General features: G+C 37.3%; 2 protein-coding genes and 1 long non-coding RNA gene across 17 annotated transcripts in view; 1 reads left to right on the plus strand and 2 right to left on the minus strand.

Moving 5' to 3' along the window:
• Positions 1-4810, minus strand: part of LOC126874591 (rho GTPase-activating protein 100F) — a 78256-nt gene extending 73446 nt beyond the window's left edge. Inside the window, exon 1 of the mRNA XM_050636812.1 lies at positions 3857-4810. The gene's annotated coding sequence lies outside the window, so the exon portion shown is untranslated. The remainder of the gene's footprint in view (positions 1-3856) is intronic.
• A 1331-nt stretch (positions 4811-6141) lies between these two features.
• Positions 6142-25375, plus strand: part of LOC126874599 (uncharacterized) — a 32219-nt gene continuing 12985 nt past the window's right edge. Inside the window, exons 1-9 of one of the 12 annotated variants that reach the window (XR_007692906.1) lie at positions 6171-7498; positions 8601-8743; positions 8925-9001; positions 17067-17346; positions 17428-17822; positions 17899-20769; positions 21081-21197; positions 21514-21929; positions 22026-22751. This is a non-coding gene — a long non-coding RNA (uncharacterized LOC126874599). Of the gene's footprint in view, positions 7499-8600; positions 8744-8924; positions 9002-17066; positions 17347-17409; positions 17823-17898; positions 21930-22025; positions 22752-25375 lie in introns of those variants that run through there. The other 11 variants (XR_007692904.1, XR_007692899.1, XR_007692902.1 and 8 more) reach the window with 11 other exon arrangements.
• Positions 9942-25375, minus strand: part of LOC126874593 (alpha-mannosidase 2) — a 152218-nt gene continuing 136784 nt past the window's right edge. For all 4 annotated transcript variants that reach the window (XM_050636820.1, XM_050636823.1, XM_050636821.1 and 1 more), the window contains 2 exons: positions 14988-15456; positions 9942-14825 (listed from right to left, as the gene is read on the minus strand). In XM_050636820.1, the coding sequence (XP_050492777.1) occupies positions 12683-14825; positions 14988-15456 (2612 nt within the window). In that variant the 3' untranslated portion in view covers positions 9942-12682. The remainder of the gene's footprint in view (positions 14826-14987; positions 15457-25375) is intronic.

A 25375-nucleotide genomic window follows, 5' to 3' on the forward strand; every position in this document is an offset into this window, starting at 1 on the left:
AGAGTTTCAGTGTACCTGTGCCATTTCCACGAAAACGCCTTCGCCACATCACTTAGTATAGATTTACATCGACGAAAATTAATCGTTATCTGGCTGGAAAAGTGTGTCAAACGTCTCAACCGATCGATTATTACGTTCATCAAGTGCGTCCTGCCGATTGGTTCGTATTATCGTCCATTTGGCGACTCGGGGCTCCGCCAATGTTTGATATGGCACTGTTAAATTCATCTCCTAAATGCGACACATCTAATAAAAGAAAACTACAGGGGAAAGCTGTGATAAGTCATACTTTTTGTTTTTCATATGAGAGCAATTTTAATACCTCATATCTTGTTAACAATTCTCGTATATTACCAAATTTGTCTTTTTATTAAAATTGATTATGAGTGAGATCATCAAATACATTGATTCTTTAAAAGTATTATGGTAAATTAATTTTTTCATAAATCTTTATGGACTTGGTATTTTTAATCAGTTACACCTTTAAACTAAATAGGTTTTTCCTATCTTTAACTATGTTATATCAAAGTATATCTTTTTAATCACTGAATAACATCAAGATCAATGAAATTATAGCATTACCATGATACGATGAAGACATGTGTTTTCCCTTGTAATCTTCAAATGTTCTAAAACAAATTATTTAAATTAATCTATATAAATTAACTAAGAAAGAAATAAAACAATTTCTATAAGTGTTTGTTTAAGACTGACGAAATGGAGCAAAAGTTGTGCTTCCCTCAAGAGCAGAAATAGCTTCGCGAAAATTGCCTGCTCCTTAAATTCATCAAGATTACAGGTTCCTTCAGAAATCTCCAAGACACTCAAGTATAGAAGTTATTTTAAACTTTATACGCGATTAAATTGCCCGTGGATTCGTCAGATTAAGTCTTTCGATATTTTCAGAAATTCTCACTCCTTGGTACACCCTAAAACTTCCAAATCCATTAACACCTTATTATCGTCATCTGAAGAAAAGTGAAAATACATAAATTCTAATATATAAATAGAATTTCATCAACTTTCAATTATTATGAAGCCATCTCTAATTAGTCTATTTTATCCATTAGATATATTCTTTCTTATCTATTTACTTTGAATTAATTTTGTTATTAGCACTAAAACTAACAAGCTCTTTGATATGTTCCAGATAGTTAATTGGATTTAATGTAATATACCCAAAATAAGTGTTTCTATCCGAATAAAACTAAAATATTAATAACACCAAAAATATTTATCTATTTCTACTAATTGAAAATTATAGTAGAAACACATTTTTGATAATATGGGATTGATTAACAATATGCAGAATCTTAAAACTGTTTCTCTGTAAAAGACAGAGAATGTAACTTATGTTCCTCCCTTAAAGTGCTCTATTGGAAAAATAAAAAACCTGATTCAAGTTATTTTGATCTGGTAATTCTAGCGTAATAACATTATTAACCCTCAACTGACACTGTTGCATCACGGACGACTGCGATAATTTGTTCTACGTTTGATGACTTAACTTTCATTTGCATTCTGCAATTCGCATTAAGAAATAAAAATTGGAAAGTAGAAATACAATTTTTATACAAATTATTATGCCACTACTCATCAATAGAAGATTCAAGTAACTTTCTTTTATATCAAAAAAGAAGAAATAAAGTTATTTTGAAATTAATTTTATAATCACTATACTAGTAGAGACTTAAAGTAACGAGGTTACACCAAAGTTGAATAGAAAATTGAATATTTCCTTTAGTAATCCTTTTCGAACGGAACACCTGTGTGGATACGGCCCTGATACGCATACGTCGATCCAGGCGAGCGTGCAGCTTACATACGAATAACGACGGCGACGACGACGCCGTCGACGAGGACGAGGACGATCGAGGACGCATTACATCCCCACCATCACGTACTACGAAATACTACGTTCTGTGATGCGGTGCAATTAACCCAACGACCCCTCACCCTTCTACATCCTACGTCCTCTTCGCCCCCTCCAACAGACTTCGGACCTGCAGGGGCGCAAGTCCGTCTCTTCTTTTACCGCCCCTACCGGCGCTCTGACATTTATCCATTCGTTCATTCATCAGAACACACTTCTTTAACCGGCTCTCGCCGTTCGAACCACGTAACCACGTTGATTCTGCCTGGTCAGAGTCTTAGGTTGCTTTGGTATTCAACTTCCTATTTGCTTTCATTGAGCTTCACTGAGACAGGTCTGATGAAACTCCTTGCACCAATTAAATTAGAAATCTTCTATTAGAAATTCTGCAGGAGATCCCCTATTAGACGTATCTTAATCTACAAAAGAGAATATATTTTTATTTTGTTCTGAATCCTGAGTAATATTCTTTGGAGAATTCAGTTTTGGTTCGTTAGATTTTTATGTACAATCATTTAAAGTCTAGAATCTCATCGGAGAAAGTGTTTCCTTGAAAGTTATTTAACAGCTGGTAAATAGCAGTCTACTTGTGATTACTGGAACATTCTGTATTCTTCTATGAGTATGAGTTAACGAATCAAGATTTCCAGTTCCTTATGAATATTGCAAAGTATTGATAGAAAGTAAGACATTGTTTTTTTATAGATCAGAGTACCCAATGTTGGGAAATCCCCTATGGGACTTTAATGAGAACAAGCAAAAATCTAAATATCTTTGTGAATTATTCTACAGACAAATTGTACAGTGCCTACAAAAGGTATTGTTCCAATGAAATGTTTTCTTTTATCAGCTTCTACACATTTCATTTTCATAGTATCAAATTTTAGTAGTCATATGAAAGTACTACTAAAGAACATGTAATTTAATACACCTAGACTTAATTAATTAGACTGTAAATGCTATATGATGCTATAAATATGATGGTCTGCTTATACTTTCTGTCGCCAGAGGATACAGGATTGGCTTGAGATACTAATCTTATATATATTTTAATTGATGAACTAAACAGATATCTTTGTTGAGACTGCTCTGTGTTCTTTGAGCTTCTGGTTTGAGTAGAATGAAATAATGAAGAATAATTAGGATGCGCGATACTTGCACTGGAGAGAAATACAGCTTGAATTCTAACAGAGTTACTTAGGTTAATGAATCTTTTCTTTTATGTACAATGTTTGAGATATCCTTATTTTCTTCTTTTACTGCATTTTCTTTTTCATTTTTCGCAATAACGAACATCCAATTAAATGTTGGAACATTTGCATGAAATGGTTTTCATACATTAATTATAGAAAACAAAGTATTGATTACTATATTAAAGATTCAAGAAAATTTCTTTAAAAATCTTAAATCGTATTCATTACAATGTCACATAAATAAATATGTTTCCTATTTCAATAGTAACTGAGACTTATTTCTATGCCTACTTATTACTTTAATAATTCTAAATAACATATATATTTACTTAAAAATTTTACATAACCTTTTTTGTACAGTATTACATAATATATAAAAATAAAAAGTTCAAAAATTCAAATCCATATTTGACAATTGCAAACATTGTTACTTTGATAGCATTTGATAATGGCTCTTAATAACTCAAATGACTCAATGATGCAATAAATTTCTTATACGTATATCTAAATCTAATTATAGAATTAAATAATTTATTTACACTGAATATGTTTATCAATTTATATTATAATCCACAAATAATTATATAGTTTTATTCATTCAATTCAAATAAAATTTTCGCGCCTCACAACGCTATGCAATATGAATTGTATAACCTTAAATTGTATGTTACCTCAATATTTTCCATAATATGTATACATTTAAATAATCTTTTATATTCGGAGTTACATTCGTAAATAATCAACATGAACATTTAATTATAAATAATCAAGAAAATTGGAAGGTACTTACCATCATATTCACATGTAATTCTTGACGTATTCATACTGCGCAATGATGTTCTTCATGGCGGCAATTCCATCCAAGCTATCCCTTTTACTTTCTTCAGAGTCCAAGACTTCTCCATATCGCTAACATTTTCTACAAATCGCTCCTTTTCAATCACGCATATTTTTCAACTTTTTACGAAAAATCACACGAATTTTATCACACTCAACACGGAACTCTCGCGTGCGCGGTCGTATAACGACTAAAAGCAGTTAAATGCTTTGAAATGATTGGAGGCTTGTTGGTTGCAATGGCGCCAAAATTTGAATCACCTCAGATATAGGTGGATGCATCAAATTGAGAATTCTGAATTTATTTCAATTCATGAAAGAGCTCTCAAGTACCGAATCACTTTGAAAATTATTTTAATGATTTAGTAACTTCGTTTTTGGAAAGATAATAAAGCATTTTCTAAATTCTATCTTTACAGTTTAATCCACTTAGTGTTCAAAATTTACCAAAAAGATTAGTTATATTTTGGTCATTTTCAGAACTTTTACTTCCGTTTATCCAAACATGTTTAAATAAATGTATTGGAACTTAACTTAAATGAATCTGTTTTGGTAAATTTTGAGCATTCAATGAATCAAATGAAATTAAATGAAAATTCTATCCTTTTTCAATAAAATGGTAAAATATTCTTAATTTTCACTGATCGATTTTTTATATTAGTGATTTAATAAAACTTTTAACTAAAAGAATAAAATTAAATAGTCAAAATTGGAGAAGCTATATACTTAACAAAACTAGGCTAAGCTATATACTTAATTAATTAATCACTAAGCTATATATTTAACAAGATTTGTAATTACTTCCAGATTAAAATTCAAACGTCCATCACGATAGAATAACTTTTCTTTCACTTTTTGCGTATCGTTTCTCTCGCAAAATGACATGGATAGAAAGATACATTGAGTGCTAAGTGTATTATATGCCTCGTTTATGATATAGCTTTATTTTACAATATCAACCGGTAGAGAACGCCACTTAACACAGTGAGGTGTTAACACATTTAGTGTTAGGCATTCAAATGTCAGGAATCAATTAGAAGTTATAACATGTGTTTCGGATTTTTAATAACGTGATACAGCAATTTTTACAAAGAGACTTGGAAGAACATAATCGTAAGGTAAGTATTAGTTGAGTAATTAATTAGAGCGTATCTAATTTTATATTTTCAAATATATTAAGTAATTCTGATCTTTCTTACAAAGTTTGAAATTATATCATTATCAAACAGCATTTCAATTACTGTTTATTATTGATTAATTCAACATCTAAATTAAATTTTATTATTCTAATAAAATGTTATATTAATTGTCTTTTATAAATCAACGAACATCTTTTAAATTACTTTTTCGTTTTATTATAAAGCTGAATAGAAATAATCATAAAGATTATTTAAGTTATAGTTTTACTGTATTCTAACTTCTTCTACGGTCAAGTACCATAAAAGATGGAGAGATGGCAGTGATAGTATGTTTCCTTTTATAAATTTTCTCAATGATGATCTCCGTTGATACATATATCGATCGATTTAGTAACCTACTTTACCAATATCTCTAACGCATTTTTATCGATTGACGATTATCGGTAATAGTTTCTGTCTTTCCTTACCGACAGTTTGCTAAATGTATATCTGCTCATAAAAGTTACTTTCATTTTTGATAAGCTACACCATATTTCATCACAAAGTAATATATTTTTTTAGCTTTAAATCGAAAGATAGAAGGTATATTTCATTTTGAGTTCTACTTCAAGTTCACTCCCAACAAAGCACTTCTGTATCCCTCGCTTTCCAAATTATCGAATCAGCTCTTGAATGCAACTCGATCAGAGTTTATCTGTTCCTTCGAACGCGTTTCGCTGACCAAGCTTGTCCTTGGCTAGGAACAGGAAACAAACTTCTGGTAAACAGGTCAAGAAAAATTTATAATCTCTTTAAAACTCATTCCGAGATAAAAACAGTGAAATAATTTTTCCCAGAGCACGTAGGTCAGCAATTAGTTGAAAGCGAATTTTACAGTATCCGACGTCGTAGAACCTTAAATTTAAGCGCTTAAAGGTTAAGGGATCGTGTCTTATCTAATAAGAACGTCTACCTTAAAGCCTCGGTTTTACGTTTCATTAAAGAACGTTCCAGCAGCGTGCACCTGTACAGGGTGCTCCATAATCATGGCGCAAACGTTGAGGCGGAAATTCTGCGTGAAACAATAAGTCGATAATATAGAATAGAAATAAATAATTGACAAGTTATTTTACGTACGGAAATAAGTCGAAAATGTAGAATAACACTTTTTCATGGGACGCTCTATTTCCAAGAAAATGAAATTTGAAACTTTGTCAAATATACTTAAATCTGGCCAATTCTGAACTGGAGAGAGCTAAATAATTTACAGGAGCTTGTTCTACGTGTTAAGATAAACCAAAAGTTAGAATAAAAGTTTTTAATAGGGCGTTCAGTTTTCAAGTAGATGAAAGCGTGACTTTGGACGAGAAAACTTTATTTTACATTTTAAATTTGTTTTCTCACGTAGAACCGCTGCTTTACCAAATGTACCATGGTTACTGGAACACCCTGTACTTCACGCGAGGCAATATCGCTGAAGCGACCCTTAAAAAATGATTTTCGTCATAATCTACCGGCTCTCCGCAGAATAATTTGCCCCAAGACGATATCCTAAGAAAGCCAGCCTGTGGTTTATAATCCACCTTGTATTTCCATACAAATTAACGACGCACTTCTGGGCCTGGACACGAAATTTCTGGCATCTTTCGAGACCAACAGAGAGGGAGAGAGAGAGGTTGGACGCCTTTTTCACGACACAAAGGAAAAGCCGGCTATTTGTCTGCCTCCCCTGGCTGGTCTCTGTTATTAAAGCCCTTCGTGTCTTTATTTCACTGGGCCATTGTCGAGCTTGGGAAAAAGCTTGTGCCGGAGTTTGCCTCTAGTTTGATAGCTCCAAAACAGAAATGGGAATTTCAGACGACTTGTCTTCCTGGAAATAAGTTTAGCCCACAGTGTCTTTAATTTGATAGAAGATGGACGCTTTGTCGCAACTTTTTATCTGGCCATACAATTTCTAGTATTTTCTAGGGACATTTTTATTTGCTACTGGATAATTATCATAGTGGTATCGCTTTGTGACTCTTCTATGAGTGAAAATAGTTAGATGATGAAATGTTTAATCGTTTCCTTTGACTTCCTCAAATTTAAGTGTTTATGACAAACAGAGCTCAAATAAAATGACGAAATTGTGCTACATTTAGTAAGTATAAAGTTTACGAGTGAGAAATAGATTAGGATGGACTGATGTTGAAGTGTGAAGTTCTAACAGAGTGTGCAAGTACTTTGAAACAGCTTAAAATAACAGTTCAGCGATGTCGTCATTGACCCAGACTGACAGAAGGAAAATGGAGTATTTCATGACGGCCAGGCCATCGAGTGAATCGTTGGTTAGGTTTTAACAATGCTGCTTGTGACCGAGGCAACAACTTATTTTCGTGTAGCTCGTGAAACTTGTATGTAATATCGCTACAAAGAGCTGAGAACTAGGCCAACCACGCAAATGTGCCCAAATGAAGTGCATTCCTGCATTCAGACAGGTTTTTTCCCATACAGTAATCACTCAAAGAACAACACTTCATGGACCACATTTACTTCATCTATTTCACTAGTTGTTTATTACAAATGTTTAATTTTCGTTAAATCAACAAGATTAGAATATTTAAAACATATTTTTCTACATATCTTATTTGAGATTTGGGAAATGTTACAAAACTGAAGGGAAAATATGAAAATTCTAAATACCCAAAAATTAGTTAAACGCACAAAATTAAAATATTTCGAACATATTTTGTCCTTTTCTTTCGAGTCCATTTATCATAAAAATCTAAATTTAAAGATATTAGAGGAACAGTACAAAATTCTAAAAATTCCAATTGTTGATTAAACTGACAAAATTATTTAAAAAATATTTTACATATAAATACTTCTTGTACATTTGGCATGAAAAATATAATTATCGAAGGATTTTAGAGGCATCTTGAGCAGGCAACGAAGAAAATTCGAGGCTGGGAAGAGCTAAGAGACGACCCCTCTCGTTATACAACTTTTAATTACAATCGGTTCGATTTCCTTTTTACTGGAGTTTCCATCTGGAGCTTCGTTAAACACAACCGTGGAGCTGACACTCGTAACGTCCACTTATTTTTCTCTCCGCGGCCTTTTCACGGTACTGAATATCCCCCTGACATCCTTAATTAATGACGGAAATACGTTGTTAGTTCTTCGAGTGGTCGAGCTCCGCGACTGTCGTTTACGTATTAGTTTTCTCCTCCCTTCGAGACTTATCTCAGTCATTGCAAGCCATTCTCACGTTCAAATGAAGTTTAAGCTATCTGCAGCCACTGTTTAAATATATCCGTGAACTTCTCTACATTTCAAGTCTGCCATCTAAATGTGGATTTGAATAGAATAGCAGAAAGAAGATAATTTCTTCCACTCTAATTTCTTCCTATTTATTTATTTCTTCTTTAGTGAATTTGAATGGAGTGAGATGAAGATAATTTCTTCCACTCTAATTTCTTGCTATCTATTTTTTCTTCATTTATCACATCTAACTCAGATTTAGATAGTCAGAATACTGTCTACTACTACTTACTTGTTGAGTAAACAACATGGAACTGAAACCTATTACTCTTTCAGTATGGCAAGAATCTCTTCACTTCAAAGTTGCCTTTCTTTGTTACCAAAACATGGGACACATCAATACATTTTGAAGTTTTTGACAGGTATCTCGAATTATGAAAAAGAAAATCCCCGAAAATTAGATCACTGTTATCATTCAGGTAAGTATCATTCTTTGAGATTTTGTTACAACTGACTTATATTAAATGTTATATTTAACAGCATACTTAGTCTATCTATTTAACAATATGATAAATCTACAATAAATTTATAACAACAGTGAGCCTATCTAGTGTATAAATAAAATATGAAGATAATTATTTTTGTCCAATTTCTTTGTAGATGTTATCTTAAACCGGAGAGTCCCTGTGGTTAAGCTCAGGCCTTCTAAATAGCATAGTGAAGTTCCTGGAATTAAGGTGATCTTCTAAGCTTCTTAGGAGAAGTGCAAATGAATATTCTATTTCATGCTGATGACCCTTTAACCGCGTTCTCAGCGTCTCACGAATCACGGCGGATAAGAAATTGGCATTGTAGCGTTCATCAGCGCATCAGCTGGTATCTCGTACTCTCATTAATGAGAATTATGTCAAGGAATCGTATCGATTAAAGCTTAGCCTAGATACTCGACGACGAGGCGTCGCTTCATTGATTTACTATCATGCGTTGTCTACAAATTTACCACTCAGATGATGTTACTTCAAAGCACATCTTTGTCTTCTCGCTGGGAATGAGCGCCACTGAGATAGTTCAAGAAGTTAAATTGATATAACAAGTTTGTGCTTCATCTGGGCACATAATATTTCATAAACAAAATCCTCTTAAGATATGAGGTTCCTTAGTACGGATTTATTGTTCTTAGATCCTCCTGGGCCTACCTCCTGTCTAGTTTAAATGTAATGTCTTATTACCAACGATCAGATCTACTTGCTATAATAAATTTATGCTTCATTTGTGGGGATGCAATATCTTGTAAATAAAATCTCCCGATTTTGGTTCAACCTTTTGTCTAGTTCAACTTGGAATATTGCTTATGGTCAAAGATCAGTACTACTTGGTATAATAAATCTGAACACAGTATTTCATAAATGAAATTTTTAGACGTGAACTTCTTTGATACATAATCCTATGATGATTCTTTCGTTTAGATTCTTCTGGTTTTGTGTCTAGTTAAATTTAGATTCTTATTTATTGTTACGTATCCTGATATTGAAAGAATGTTGAAGTCTGCGTTAAACTTGGCAGGAGTCATTAAAGTGTAATATAATGAATATAATAAAATGAAGTGACGAGAGATTATATTTCAAATATAACATAGATGTAGGAGAAGATAGGAAGAATCCATCTCGACGCTCTTAATTAAAATACGTCAGTTACTATCTTTATTCAATAAATATAATATTACATCATAACATAAGGAATATCGTGGTGTGTAATTGTCCTCATCCAGCTGGACAGCTCGCAAGTAGCTATTCTTGCGAGTGGTCCCAGCGATTTGCAAATATATCTCTATATACGTGTACTACACACGTGCATGCCGTGTGCACACGTACACGTATGTATACATATACCATCTTTAATATAGATCTTTCTTCTCTAGAGACAGCACAAACACGTAGTATGTTACAATATCGTTACAAGGACAGTCACGGATCTCCGGCGATCGTTTTTTTTTTTTTTTAATCTAATTCTCCGGTGTTCCAACGCGAATCTCTTGGTGGTGACGTGTTCAACAACCATCTTGATATTTTACTTTCTTCAGTTGGCCCACTTGGAGACAGGTTGTCCCTTTGCCAGTAACTAGTGTTTTCTTCTTCGAAGATTGATACTAGTGTCTTCACATACGAGACTTTTCAGATTATAGGATTTTCTACTACTTGTACTTCAAAAATCTTAAAAATAATTGTACTTCAATTTTTCTGGTTGCAAAATATTATACGCTAATTTGTTTTCTTAGTGTAAAGCATAATTAAATCAATAAAAATAACGTATAGAATTAAAATTAAAAGGAACTAGAGCGTATTTTTTTCATCTCCGTCCCTATAGTTTCACCATTACCAGGACATGCTATTAATCACATCACCAACGATTTACTTGTTTATACCATAAAATTCACCAAGTACTTGAATTAGAAAACTAGGAGGTCAACAACCTGAGCTTAATTACAGATGCACACAAATGCATCATCTGCGTTGGAGTCCCCTTGCAAAATATTACTAGTAGTGGAATTTCCAGCAGCAGAATCGTCAGTGAAATTTCTCCTAGCATACATCTTCCCCAAAACTTAAGAATAAAATAATAACTAATTAAACAATGTAATACATATAAATTGAAAAATTTATTTTGAATATTTTTTCCTATACTTTATTTAGATACCCCTAATTTCAAGAAAGAGTCACTGATAAAATTTGTAAAAATGACAAATATTCAATAGATAAAATTAAAAACACCTTAACAATCGTATAACAAATGTTTATATAAGCCACTCTAGGCTCGATGAGTTGTTGAAATAAGCTGGTCACGAGAAATTGAAACCTAACCTCTTCTTTGACCAAGAAGCGTACTTCAATGAACGGTTTGGTTGTAAAAATTCGCGTGGAACCCGTACGACGCTTCCTCCCTTGCTAATTAGTCTAATATTTACACGAGTCTGTCGTACAGCGGACGCCTGATCGAACCTTTTCGTCTCTCCAGCCGGATTCGCTTAGCAAAAGTAAAAAATAGGTACTTTCCAGCCTTCAGGCTCAACTAAATCGTGTCCCCGCTAGAATTGGAAGAGCGTTGGAAGTCACCAGTGGTCTCTGGCGATTGATTTCATTTTCTTTCATCACTCTGTCTGGAGAAGGAAGAGAGAGTCTTATCGTTTTACGTTTTGCATATGAAAATAGGTGTATACCATTTACATTATATATCTCACGCTATCACAATATACGGTCTAAGGTTAAGTCCAGTTTTGATATGTACAATATAATATATTATTTATAGTATTTCACATGGTGAGTCCATTTAGCTAAAACATTTGACGTGTATTCTACAAATTATCTGTTTTTATGGGGCAAACTTTATTGTCCTAAGCGAAGTAACTTACTAGTTCTTAGAGGAACTTAGAATATTTAGAAGATTTATGAGAATTTATATTGGTTTATTTGTAAACTTTTCCTTACTTCCTATATTTTAAAAAAATTAAAAGGGAGCTTTCCAACAACCATTATATTGTTAAAGAATCAGAATTAACACTTTCCACAAAATTGTTTTAATTCACCATTTTGTCATCTGGGCCTTTTTAATCAATTATGAAATTTGATCAATTAAGAAATTGAAGGTATAAGAATCTTTTTTGATTAATTTCCATCAAAAAACTATCTATTCTCAAGAATAATCTCAATCATAAAGTCATTCAAACGCATAAGCTAAGTGGAGCACCCTGTTCATCATAATCCACACTATTCCCATGCGCCTCGCGCGAGCTGAATCTCTACCTTTGTACAGATTACTAGTCTGTAATGCACTTTGAACGTTTGATTGTGTCGTCAGTTTGTTTTGGCATGCTTCTGAAGCCAGGCCTCGCCCGGTAATCCCTTTAAAGTATCTGGGAGTAAAAATTGACTGGTGTAGAAACATTTGAATGGTTTTAGCGGCGGAGACCGGGCTTCAGAAATGATTTCTGACTCCTAAATGTTCCTACAGTCGTGTAAGATGATTTGAGGAGCATAGGAAACCTTGTGAATCTAACGTGAAGTCAGAGGACACAGCGAGCATGTATAATTTCTCTTCTTATGAGGACTCTCTCTTCCTGTCCCTGCCTGCCTAATTAGAAACTCAACTAAAAGGTAGAGAATGGAGCACAGTGTGATGGCCTGGTGTGTGTATGTACACTGATGCTGACACAGTCAACATCACCGTGGCGTCTAAGTATGTACACTGAATTGACCATGGAATACAAGGTAACAAATGGGGCAAGAAGAACACGGTCCCAGCGCCATCTGTAGGGCAATTTCCCTCTCTGATTCCAGTGGATTGCACGAAGACCCGAAGAGGTAGCATCTGCCAGGGCAGTGTCCTGTTGAGAAGGCAGGCAAACGCTTCTGCTGGGCTTACAATCATTGGACGAAATTTACGTTGAATGTTTCCACCTCCATGGGCTGTAGGCTCACCCCCTGGAGGCCGTCCTTTAGCCTCTGCTTCGTCTTGGTGCCGGTTAGCGAAGTCTTGGTTACATTAAGATTCGCTAGTTTGAAGAACGAGGTCCCTTGACCAATTTTCTCAGTCAGTGGACAGTGTTTCATGGCCACGTCCACTCCCACAGAGCAACTGTAACCTTGTCTATGGAGCACCATCAGGGCACTATTCACAGGGAAGTGTGGCAGCTTTTGATCGTGATTGGTCCTCAAATTTAACAGATGCAAATCACAGGGGAAACTTTGACTTAGTAGCCTAACCTCTGGTGCCATTGCTATGTCACCTTCTGTACCATCTACTACGAAAATGTTTACAGGATAGTTGAGAGCATTGCTTAGATGATTGGCAAAGAGGGAAGGCTTGGAGTACTTGTCCTTTTCCCCGGTGATGTCTTCTAGCAGTAGCCAGTGCTTGATGACAGTTCTACGATTGTCCAGAAGACCTTCACCCATTCCTCTGGAGTCATCGTATAGCGTTCTCCTGTCTAACATCACTTCTAGCCAGCCTGGCTGATAACTGGCTGCTCCTTGGCAGTGATTCACCAACAGAGTAAGTCTGTGATTGGTATCTTCTATGTAGGCCATAGTGGTGATGGGAAAGTAGTTACCTTCGATGCCAATTCTCTCTATCTTCGTCCTTTTGATCATCTGGTGACCGTTTAGGTCTGTATAAAACTCTGGAGGGTCACCATTCAGGATATCAGTTTGCAGACGCATGAACATTTCTGTTTCACGATTCTTTGGCGGAGTTTCGAAGTCCACAATATTTCTCAGATAGATAGCCTCGCCCAGTCCGTCGTCTCTGTGGTAAATGGCCACGTGGTGGCTCAACAACTTTCCATACTCGACTGTCAGCCTCGAACTCAGGCTTCCACTAACAATGTAGATCTTTTGATGAGGGGTGTACGCTTCAAGAACGTCCTTATCGATGTCTCGAAGATTAGGATCAGGCATGAACAAATAGGCCCCACTGTGGAACTGTGCAGACGGATAGGCAGCGAACTGAATGGCGCATTGCATGATCTTACCAGTCGCCTTTTTGGTCACCCTCTTCAGGAACCCGGTCTGACCATCGAACAGCAGTTTCATCCTTTGGTTTTCCAACTGAACGTCGCCTACTTGCATGGGTTTGATAGGAAATACGTTGTCTTTGCCACATCTGCTGCAATACACCGTGGAAATAGCCTCCATGGGCACCTTATCTACTTGCTGAAGATGATACGTGGCTATGGACAAAGGTTTCAGTTCAACCACAAATAACAAAACATAAACATCGTGAGTAATGCTCGTGGCGTTCATCACAGGAGCTATCTGATACGGAATAGGGTTCTTCTGTGTATCCAGAACTCTAATTTTGTAGGAAGTGACTTTGAGACTGATCACCTCCTGCCTGGGCTGAGCCAGAGGGTTGAATAGAACTATCTTCTTAGTTTCCTGACCATTGATACCAATGGGTATCTTTTTTGGTAGCTTTTCGTAGCTGTCTCTATCCGACTCGGCCAGAACATACACAGAATTAGGCTTGCTGGCGCTTCCAGCCAGAGACTGAATGGCGAAACTCTGGAGACTGGTCGTGTCTGAAATAGATTCGAACAGTTTCAGAGCATAGTCCTTCATGACGAAAGACTTGGAGGTGCCAGTGATGGCATCGTGATGTTGGAAGAGACCTAAATTTCTCCTGGCCTTCACCAGTTTCTCGAAGTAAGTCTCATACAACATGAAGTCTTTGCCAGATTGCTTGGCCACGTTTAGAGCTATGGTGTAGAGGATCTCAGCTGATCGGAGATTAGCTTCCAACTCACGGTCCAAAATTTTCATATACGGCCTCGTAGTGAAGTAGCCGCTCCAATAAGCTGGTCTGCCCTCGCTGAAGATGTCGGAGTACACGAAGAAGTCGCCCTTCAATGTTGGGAACTCCTCGATTCGTTTTCTGATTTCACGGAAGTAGTCTTTGGGTGTACCGAACACTATTTCTGCATTGTACTCTTCTTTTCTACTGTTAATGTAGTCCATTAGGATTTTATAGTTGGTGTACTGTTGGTCCCACTCGATAGCATGGTCGTATCTGAAATAGAGTAGAATATGGAGCTAGTAAATACTTTATGCAGTATAGTGTTTCACATTTTCAAGAAAATCGGATTGCAATACGAGTAAACAGCTTCAAAAGTGATAATTATCTATTTAATTCTCTAATTATTTCTATCACAAAATTCGAATTAACCCTCACCTAAAATCATCCCCAAGCGGCATCAACACCACGTTATGCGTAAACAGTGAGCCGGTCCTAGAATACTGTTCCAGAAGTAGCTCAGCCATCTGTTTCACATTGTTGGGCGTAATCTCCACCGCCCTGACCGAATACTCGGTATACTCTCCACGAATTTTCCTAAAGTCGAAGTTCAGACACACATGAGGATGTGGACCACAGGAATGCTTGATGTTGTAGATATCGAACGGTTGATTATGAGTCAACATATCAGCCTTGCCGGTTTGATCCCAGGGCTGTATCCAGACGAAGTCACCGTACTGTTCCTTGGCGAACCACTGCTTCCACGCATAGTGTATTCTCTGGATGACTGTACCAGAAGCTCCAGAGGCTTTCAGGAAGTATGGTATAGTACCACCATGACCAAAAGGGTCCACGGACCAACCAGACTCTGGAATCACGTCCAGGTTCGTCTTCAGCCACTGGTGACCTGGAATTAAAAAGACAAGAATCGGGTCAATTAAAAAACACCAGTCTGCAGGCTGTGAATAGGGAATGAAGAGCTTCAGTTTGCACAATAGTTAGCAACGCCGCGGAATAATCGGCTTTTCTGGTATGCCGAGTACTGGCAAGCCATCCGGCCGTTTAATGTCCTGGGAACGGTTAGGTGAATCTTTTGAGGCTTCTGCAGGTCTCATTAAGACAGACACAGGTCTTGTACAAATCAAAAGGATCGATGCGAACAGCGTCGTTAAATTCGAAGAACGTCTTTTGAGTGCCGTTCGTTCGTACCGCCGATCACGAGACACTTATCGCCGTGTAAATATCTCCGGGGCTCGTTTAAAAGCTCATGCTCCAAGGGAGAACAGGAGCTTCTTCTTGAGCGCTTTCAGGCGAAACAAGTAGAATCCGCGCGGTGCGATTCGATGCAAGTTCCTTATAAAAGTGGAAATCTAAGATATATCTGTGTGTGTTTATGTTTATCGATTATTTTCGAAACGGTTGGGTCCAGAAATTAATCTGTATCCTATCCACTAACGCATTTCCAGGATTTCCCAGTCGATCAAATAAATCATCCATCAGAAGGATGGTCGATTTAGGAAGCAGTGTGACTATTTGGAAAAAAGAAGAACGAAATAGGAAAAGATGGTAACAGGTTTGGTTGGCCATTGTACCAGAGGTATTCAATAATTTAGACCCGATTTCTCACGGCGGAGACCCGTTTCGATACGTGGTCGTAGTGGACGGTGTAATCGCAGCCTATTTATCAGTTCTCACCCTCCTAACATTCCTCGCTGGCCAAACAACCCCTTTTGACCCTGTGCAACAGGGGGGAGTTAATCCACATCCGTTGCCACAGGATAGAGACTGCGTTTCGGTTTCTCGATCGACAATTTATGGTGTCATATGGTTCGCAGCGCCTCTAGCGTCGATTACAGTAACTATCCTTAGGTCTACGACTGCTTATCTACGTTTATTAACTCCATAAACTGCGTTTATGGCCGAGCCTCATTCTCGCTGATCGCCTGATAAAAATTAATTAGAAATTGTTTTATGAACGGAGTAAAGTTTCGCGATTAATTTTATAGGCCAGAAATTGTATTATATTTCATGGAGAAACGCGAGTCGATCGAGGGAAGAGACGATTTAGAAAAATGTGTACATTGAAGGTGGAGAGAAGGAACACGGTACAGTATTCGATGTGCAATCGTAGCAAGGTATTTCTTTATTTTATTCCTTTGGTCTTTGTATTTTCGAAGGGAAAACGAATTCACACGGGCTCCTAGTTTCCCTCGATAAACGATCGTTGATCGAATCCAATGAAATGCTCGCGTACAATGGAATAGAATTCTCTGCGATCTGCGCGACTTCTGACGTGGAAAATGAACTACTGGGCAGAGCCGAGCTTTTGGACTGTCCTGATAAACTGTTCTTTTCTTTTTCTTTTTTTATCATGAAACGATTCTTTGATTTTTTTCAAGTTTATGCATGAAAATTAGAGAATTCGTTTCACATAAAAAGAAACCAGAAATGCGAAGTTTAATCAATTAAATTCGAAATACCGTTCCAAGAACAGTAATTGAGTTAATACGGTTTTAGGAGAAAGAGGCAAACGGAGACAGGTCCAATTATCAGGCTAATGCAATCGTCTGAAGCGTCCCCGAAATTCCTGCGAAACCGAATTCGTATTCAGGATTCTACTATGCGCATGGACGAGCATCAGAACAGCCCAGCAACAACAACAACAACCAACAGATGCACTTGCTGTGCATGCAACGATGTGCAGCTAAGCGTGCGTGTTAACGCACGCTGTCGTGTGGATGCAGCCTGTTCTCTATGGGCTCTTCCTGGCCTACGTACAACGCTCTTGCGGATTTAGGTTAGCTCATTAACGACCAACATTGCGCTCCAGCAATATCTCATCTGCGATCTTCCTTTTCAGTCAATTTACATTTTCCAGTTCTGCTTTTTGACACCGCGATTGCGAAACGACTTGACAATGGATTGGAAAACGAAGGGGCTCGTTGAGTTGAAATTCTCCAACCGTTCGCTCAATATTTTTCCCACGCTGATTCTACCAATTGTACGTAACTCAAAGAGGTTACACGGATCTTACGAGGAGATAGAAATATCAGACATGGAAATGGCAACATCGTGGAGTAATTTTTTAAATGTTTCAAAGATCAGCCACTAAGATGATAATAGCCACGTAGACCCGCATGACAAAATGCCGAATTGAAACAATTTTGTGGCAAGTGTTAATTCTGATTCTTTAACGTTACAATGGCTGTTGGAAAGCTTCTTTTTAATAGCCACGTGGAAAGATGATACGCCTGGCCATTAATTTGTACAAAGGTAGAAAGATCATAAACAAAATTAGCATCGTTACACGCACGCGTACTAATTTTCTAATAAGAGAAATACATTGCAGGAATTTCACCAACCATACGACGACCGCGTAACTTGGATTTCTCATAAAAACGTGGTAACAATACTTCCTGGCGTTTTAGCAAAGAAAAAGATTGAAACACCGGATTAACAGGAATAGAGAGAAATGGTAATCGAAAATGGTGGCCGCGGGGCTCGCTCTGCGCTATTCCCCCGGAAACAATAGGCAACCCACGAGCGTCACGTGTGCAAATCCAAGTGCATTTCGTTGGGCGTGGAACAATTGGAAGACCGCTAATGAAAACGACCGCCGACCGGATCAGATTTAATTTTATTAATAACCAATAGCATCTACCAGGCTACCAATGAACGAAGAGCTACGATTCCTCGAGTGATCTTACGCGTTCGATTTACGGCACATAAATTCGTTGAGGCATGCCTTATCGTGTACCCCTTAGGGACTTCCGACTGGCTGACCCAAATGTTCCATCCGGATTGACCCAGTTTCTCCTCCGAACGTCCTCGAGGTATCTGTCTCGTTTATCTGCACGGAAGGCAACCTTCCGTTTCGCCGTTTCAGTTTTATCGTTGGAACGGCGAACATTCCACGAAAATGCGAATTGGGCAAATTTAACTTATTAACCAGGGAACGCCAGTTAACCGTTTCTAACCACTTGGACATAATTTTTTATTCGAATCCGCAATATTTTAGTCCATCGATTTAGTTCTGCTAACCTGTGCAGATAAATTCCACGGCATTTATACTCGTTGCGGTGGAAATCGACATTTTCGAGATTTTGCGACAGAAGACGGGCAACGTTATATAAAATTAGTAAAAGTTTTCGTTCGTGGTTATTCGTTAACCGTAACAGATTGAACGAATCCCCCGCTCTCATCAGACAACACAGCTTGTTTGTTTCAATTATTGGAAGCTATGGATTGAAAACAAGATATAAACAAAAAAAAAAAAAATGATAAAAAACACAGGTCGCAATTCTAGCACTGTGTATTATATTTTATGAACGAACGACATTCCAACAGCTTTCATAAACATTAATACTGCGAAGAGAAGCAGTTAGTGTTTATATTTCATCTTGCTCGTGGTTTTCTCTACTTTGATGAAGGAACTTGATACGCCACTAGAAGCGATTTTACGTTGAGAAGAATTTCAACCATTTTCCACCAAAATATTTTCACCAGAAGCATAAAATATAGTCAAATTTTCGATAAATTAACAAGATTTATAACCAACCTTTTTCGTTTGCATTCCACTCTACTCGAAAGTCTAGTATTCTATTTTATATTTCTTGTCGTCGATTGTTTATTATTCAACGCAAGAATACGTCGTTGTGAATGTATTAAAATTTCAATGAGAAATTACCAATTGGTCGGTGCAAGCATTCTAACGATTTCTCAATTAAATAAGTGAAATAAAATAAAACGAGAAAGGCAAATAAATTCGACGGAGTCGTAGCCGGTTTCGTAGGGGGTGGGCAGACGAGCTAAATGAATAATCGTGGCAGTGGTTAAGCGTTCCTGGCTCGAAACTAATTCGAGTTTCCTAATGCCCGATGTCGCGAGGACGCCAGCAATTCCTGGGGCTAGGGCCGGTATTTTCGATTCAGACGCGCGCTACTCGAAATCGTTCGAGCGTGCTTAAACATTAACGTCCACTGGCGGATTGTTACCGGTCCGTTAGTCCGTACGATCCGCATTCACAGAGTCATCGGTGGCCGCCGGTCGTAGCGTCGAAATTGCGTCAATTATTCGAGGAAGCCGGCTTGGCCCGCAAATTGCGCGTTCCTCGCTGCTTCCACAGAGTTTTCAGTTTATTGCAGACGTTTCGAAGGAACGTCCCCGACCACAAATCCACGGAGATCGTAACAGGATTCGAAGAACGACGAGTTTCCCATTCAGCCATTAAAGCATGCAAATAAGAGGAGTCAGAAGATTGATGAAATTAATTAATGCGTTTCTTCAAGAAATTCGTTTTACCTGTGGATGGCATGTATCTCGTTGCAATTTCTTATATGTTAATTTGCTTACGTTTAACTTCGCGATTGCACGTGATATTTCAGACCAAATGTAATATCCAGACCACTGTGGTAGAGCTGCGTCTATCTCAACCGCGTTTATTGGAACGAAAATTTAGTTCACGCTTGATTAACCGAGCCCCTGCCGATTGAATTTCTTGAGAATTTTGGATCTTAATAGCCGAAATAATGGTATAGGAACACTAAATCTACACTTAGAATTTATATTACAATAATTCTATATTTATTGGATAAGCGATTTCAGAGATATTCATCGATACACATTTGCACGCGTCTCAGCACTTTCTTCTATCTCTGTTAACCGACTGAACAGTTTACCTTCGTTTGTCTCTTCGAGACGCCGCGCACACACATACTTGCGTACACACATACTTGCGTACACTGATATTTACATACAAGTATTACTACTACGCATCTGACCTAGTCTAACACATAAACATATACATATCTCGGTAGAATTCAATGAACGTGAGCTTCTATTATGTGAAAATATTATTATTAGATAGCGAAGAAAATTGACGAGCTCCTATTATAGGAACTGCAATTTTACAAACTGTCCCGCTACGACCACTTACTTAACTTCATAGTTAGGTATAGTAATTCAATCGTAATCTAATACTTATGTAGACTAATATAAATTTATATTCATGTTAAATCATCTTAAATGAAATTTCATATGCAGAAGCGAAGCTATTTAGTACAATAAGTATGGAGGAAGCGAGGCAAAAACTGAGACCCTTGCTGAGGAGCCATTGGAAGGGAAAGTGTGTACAAGGAGGTTTGAAGAGCAGGGGAACTCGGATGAAAGGGTGTGCCATGGCCTAATGCGAGCGAACAAACCATTAAACTACACTCAGCCGGTACTCCACTGATTATAACCCATTAGACATGACATGTGTGCATTAAACGAGTTATCGCGCGCGTAGACTGTTCCCTGCTACACGATCGGAACCATCCTGTTGGCTGACGTGGATGAACCTAATAATTCCAATGGGAGAGACGTTCTATTCAGTGATTTAAATCGGGACAGACTATACTATCATGGAATAATAAATCTCTGCTCTTTTTTCACGATGTTTGAGGATGTTTGAGGATGTTTGAGGATGTTTGAGCACGTAATTCGATCATCAATGGATCTACGATAAGTTTTTATTTTCTACGATTGTTACAGCTATGTCATAGGTAAACTGTTACAGCCATAGCAGAACGTTATGATGCTGCAAAATTGATTTTTAAATAGCAACGAGCAATGATCTCTGAAAAGCTCTTAATTCCTCTGGTTCCTAAGGTATGAATCATTGTTAAAAATAAATTTACAGAGAAGTTTACAGAAAATATTTTTCAGAATATTCAAATTTATAATTTGCCAATTCCTTAGGATCAAATGATCAAATGTTCAATCCTAATCATCAATGTTTGCATTAATTTTGGTAACATCTTTTGACAATTTTCCCTTTTTTGCCAAGTTTTGGTAAAATTTAATATTCGTTGGTATAATTTCATATTTTGCCCTTAATAAAATTGATTACTTTTATGTACTAATTTTCATATATAAATATTGGGTTGGTCAAAATAAACGAGGATTAAAAAATTGTTAAATCAAGTTTTAGGTTAGCCTGCTTGATTAGAAGGGGAGAATGATACGAGGAAAAAAGTTTCAGCGTCACGGAAGTTCTGTAAGGACAGGAGGAGGGCGAGTGACCGACGAACGAGTTGGAAAAAGTTAGGGGAATGAACCGAGTGCGCTTTCGGGGATAACGAATCGTCGTTCGAACGTTTCTGGAGCACGCTTCGGCTTTAATTCCAGGGAATTGGCAAGTTCATCCAGGCCAAGTATCGCTAAAGGGCAGGCTCCTCGTCGAAGCTGCTTCTAGGTTTCCAATCGACGCCTTGATTTCCTCCGAAACGATCCGCACGTACGAAAGAAATTACCATAAAAAACTTTGCAATCGAATTAAATTTCTCTTCAAAAAATTTCAAGATGAGAAGATTTCCAATAAGAAAAGAATTGATGAAAAAGGTATAAATAATATATAAAATTTAGTTATCGTTGTATAGCAATATCAATATCTTTTGGTTTGAAATTTGTGAATTTCCTCGTTTTTTTTCTTTGCAGTATCTGTGCTGTAATTTAAGCATAAGTAACGCATTAAAAATTGTTCGAACAATGTTTTTAACCAACCAAATACGTAAAAGTGATAAAACACATATTATGATATAGAAAGGGCAATGAAATAGTAGTAAATGTCATTTCAAGCAAAATGAGTCAGAGGTAAATCTATAGATGGTATATTCGATATTACTGACAGGCCATCTAGGTATATTTCATTTTTCAGTGAACCTTTCAGCCGAGTACAATTCGTAAGATTAATGTTCTTTTCAATTTGAATATATTTTGCACGATGGAGAATCACCCATTGCTGTTTTAATAATTCAGCCTTCACCTCCTAGGTTGGCTGACCTTAAAACGTCCAACGTTACTGGCAGCCGTCTGACGCGACACGTTCCGCGACTACTTGTACCGTTCGATAGAACGTCGACCTCTATCACTGACAGACTCGTCTAGTAGCGAGGCGTCGCATTAGTCAGCCAGAAGAGCTGCGAGCAAACGGAAGGATAATAAATACCGCGCGCCACTTGTTGCTCTTATTTCAGCAGAATCAAAGATACCACCAGCTTCTTCAGACTCTAGGAAATGCTATAGGAAGGTATACGTAGCCTTAGAACAGAAATAAAGTACTCTCCCGTTTATAGGCAGCTTTGCCAAAGAATTTATTTATAGAGATCAACGATGACGATTTTTATATCAAATATAGTACCATTTTAGACATGTTAAATCAAATCTATCATTGTATATTAGATTCATAACATAACCTAAAAATAATATTTCAATCATATTTCACGATCAAAGTTATGAAATGTAAAACTGATTTCAGATCAGATTTAATTAACAATTGACTCAGGTTTAACATTTAATTCAGATCGAACTTAAGCTAGAACAAACATCTTGATCTCGTTCACGATCTTAACCAAATCAGATTCGAACCCAAATCTAACCTAAGCATAGTTCAAACTTAACCCAGATATATACGGTATCCTGGTATGTCTAAGATCATAATCCAAACTCAAATCCAAATCCAATCTAAGGCAAACTTAACCTGGACATGGTATCATGCCTATGATCTATCTGAGTCTAATCTAACTTAACCTAGTTTTGCCTGGTCATGGCTAAAACCTTGTCCCAAACCTAACCTATAAATAATACCTGGTTTATACTTAGCGGTTGAATACAGCTAGCCTAGTAACGTATTTCTGTTTAATCTAAATTTGCAAAATTATTTCTGAAAATTTGAAACTCTTTGGATAATCTCGGTCATGGGGAGGAAATTAGCTGGCGCGAGATGCGAATCTTCTGCGATGGAATCGATTACGTAGATAACGGGGCTCGTTAGCTGTTGCTAATTCTCAGGGACCGACCGAAACGAGCTCGGCGTTTCGGGACAGACCGGTAATGGACTCGTCCCGGTGCACTTCCGGTTATTATCGGGCTTCCTGCGTGTTCGACGCCAGGATCGCGGTTATCTCGATTTCTGCAATTGTCGATACCTCTTCTCCATCCCTTATCTTCCATTACTTTAGAGGATTCTGGATTTTAGTGCTCGCTTAATCCACCAACTCAGCTCTTCCATGTCGCTTTAATCTCAGCCGTTAACATCTATCTTAGTACGCTTCGGTTCCTGTTCGAATAATTCTATGAAATCCTTTTACTTTTATTCCGTTCTTTCACGGCAGATTGTTTCTTCGAACCAATCTAACACTAACACCTCCTACTGGCAAAATATGTTTTCTAACCTCAAAAGTATATCGAGCTTCTTATAATATTTTAATTATTACTAATATTTAATAACCTAATCCTATGCCTGAATCTGAAAGTAATAAATTATAGCTGACACGAACCTAAAAGTTTCGAAACATTAAACTGTTTAAATCTATTTTTCAAAGTAAAAGCTTTGACCTGATTGGGATAAACTGCCGTCAGGGAATTGGTTATCTGAAACGGATAATTAATTTGCCGCTCAACGACGGCTATAGCTCGCGATTTCCTCTGCTAAACAATGGGGTGGTTTATTATCGTTGGCTGTCGCTATTGTCCCCTTACGTGGGCTTCGATAAATCAATCGTTCTATTGATCGAACAGGTGCGATCGGAATTAGACGCGTTCGTGATCGTAAATTACGCTTATCCGTTTACGATCCGTGACGCTTGGATTTGTCGTTGCGAGATGCATAATTTTGCCTATGTGCGCCACCTACCGTGAAAACCTAACCTCAAACCGATCGTTCCTATCTCGATCCTCATTTCCAACAATTTCGTAGTCCTGAAATGACAATTCAAATACACCTAACCTACGAACTAACCTGATTCACCACCTAACCTCCTTTTACCTTCATTTAAGACGACCACAATAAACGTTTAAAGACTGGTACATGAAATAACCTAAAAATCTATCGTTTAACGACTTTTCTACGGATCCAAAGGACACTGCAGCGTCGAAAACATTTTCTCGGTCAGCTTAAAAATATTGGGGATTGACTCACAAATGAGAAACTTTCTTCAAGCTGCAAAAAGGACTAAAATAAAGCATTAGTTATTTATTTCTGCCGATCCGTCAAGTTTCAAAGCGACCACGACAAACGTCAGGTTGTTTTTCGAGCAGAAACAGGAGACAAAGGAACGGGCGCATTTCGCCTGGCGTGGCACAAAGGAATCCACGCGACACTTTACTTCTCCCGGAAGAAAAGCTCGACGATTACTCCCGCGAAACGCAATTAAGTGGCGTCCTTGTTTTTTTTTTTCAAATGTAATTCCGCCTCTACCTGGTGCCATTTACGTTCAAAAGTCGCGATTCGAGATGTTCAAAGAGGGCTAGTCGCCTGTTTCTGAGACGATACTTAGAGGGAAAGAAGGGAAAGCTAATTACGAAACGCTTGGGGAGGTTTCGAAGCGATTGTAATAAGCCGTTCTCCTTGGTGGATGGTTAGGACGACACAAGTAATCTGATTAAAAGGGGACCACGGGATCCGTTTGCAAAAGGCATGCTTTAGAAGCTGAGAGTGTATATTTGGATGGAGAAATAATTTAGACGCGCGCATGAGTTTGTAAAAACCAGCAATCACAAAATGCTAAATCACACAGTTGCAAGTAATAACAGTAGTTTCATTAAAAAAATGCGGAACCAGTTTAAAAGGAAGGATCGATATTGAAAGTCCCCGAAAAGTTATCACTGATGGGTCTACAAGCTTCCTAATTCATGTTCAAACCTAATTCAACCTGAATATAACTCAATATGAATTCGAAAAAGGATCCCAACTATGATCCATCACGTGGACCATCAAAAGAACCAATAAAAGAAGATCAGGAAGAAGAACATCCATCAGAACCTTTAAAAACTTAGTCTAATCGATC

This window comes from Bombus huntii, chromosome 16 (assembly GCF_024542735.1).
Source record: "Bombus huntii isolate Logan2020A chromosome 16, iyBomHunt1.1, whole genome shotgun sequence".
Classification (NCBI taxonomy): domain Eukaryota; kingdom Metazoa; phylum Arthropoda; class Insecta; order Hymenoptera; family Apidae; genus Bombus; species Bombus huntii.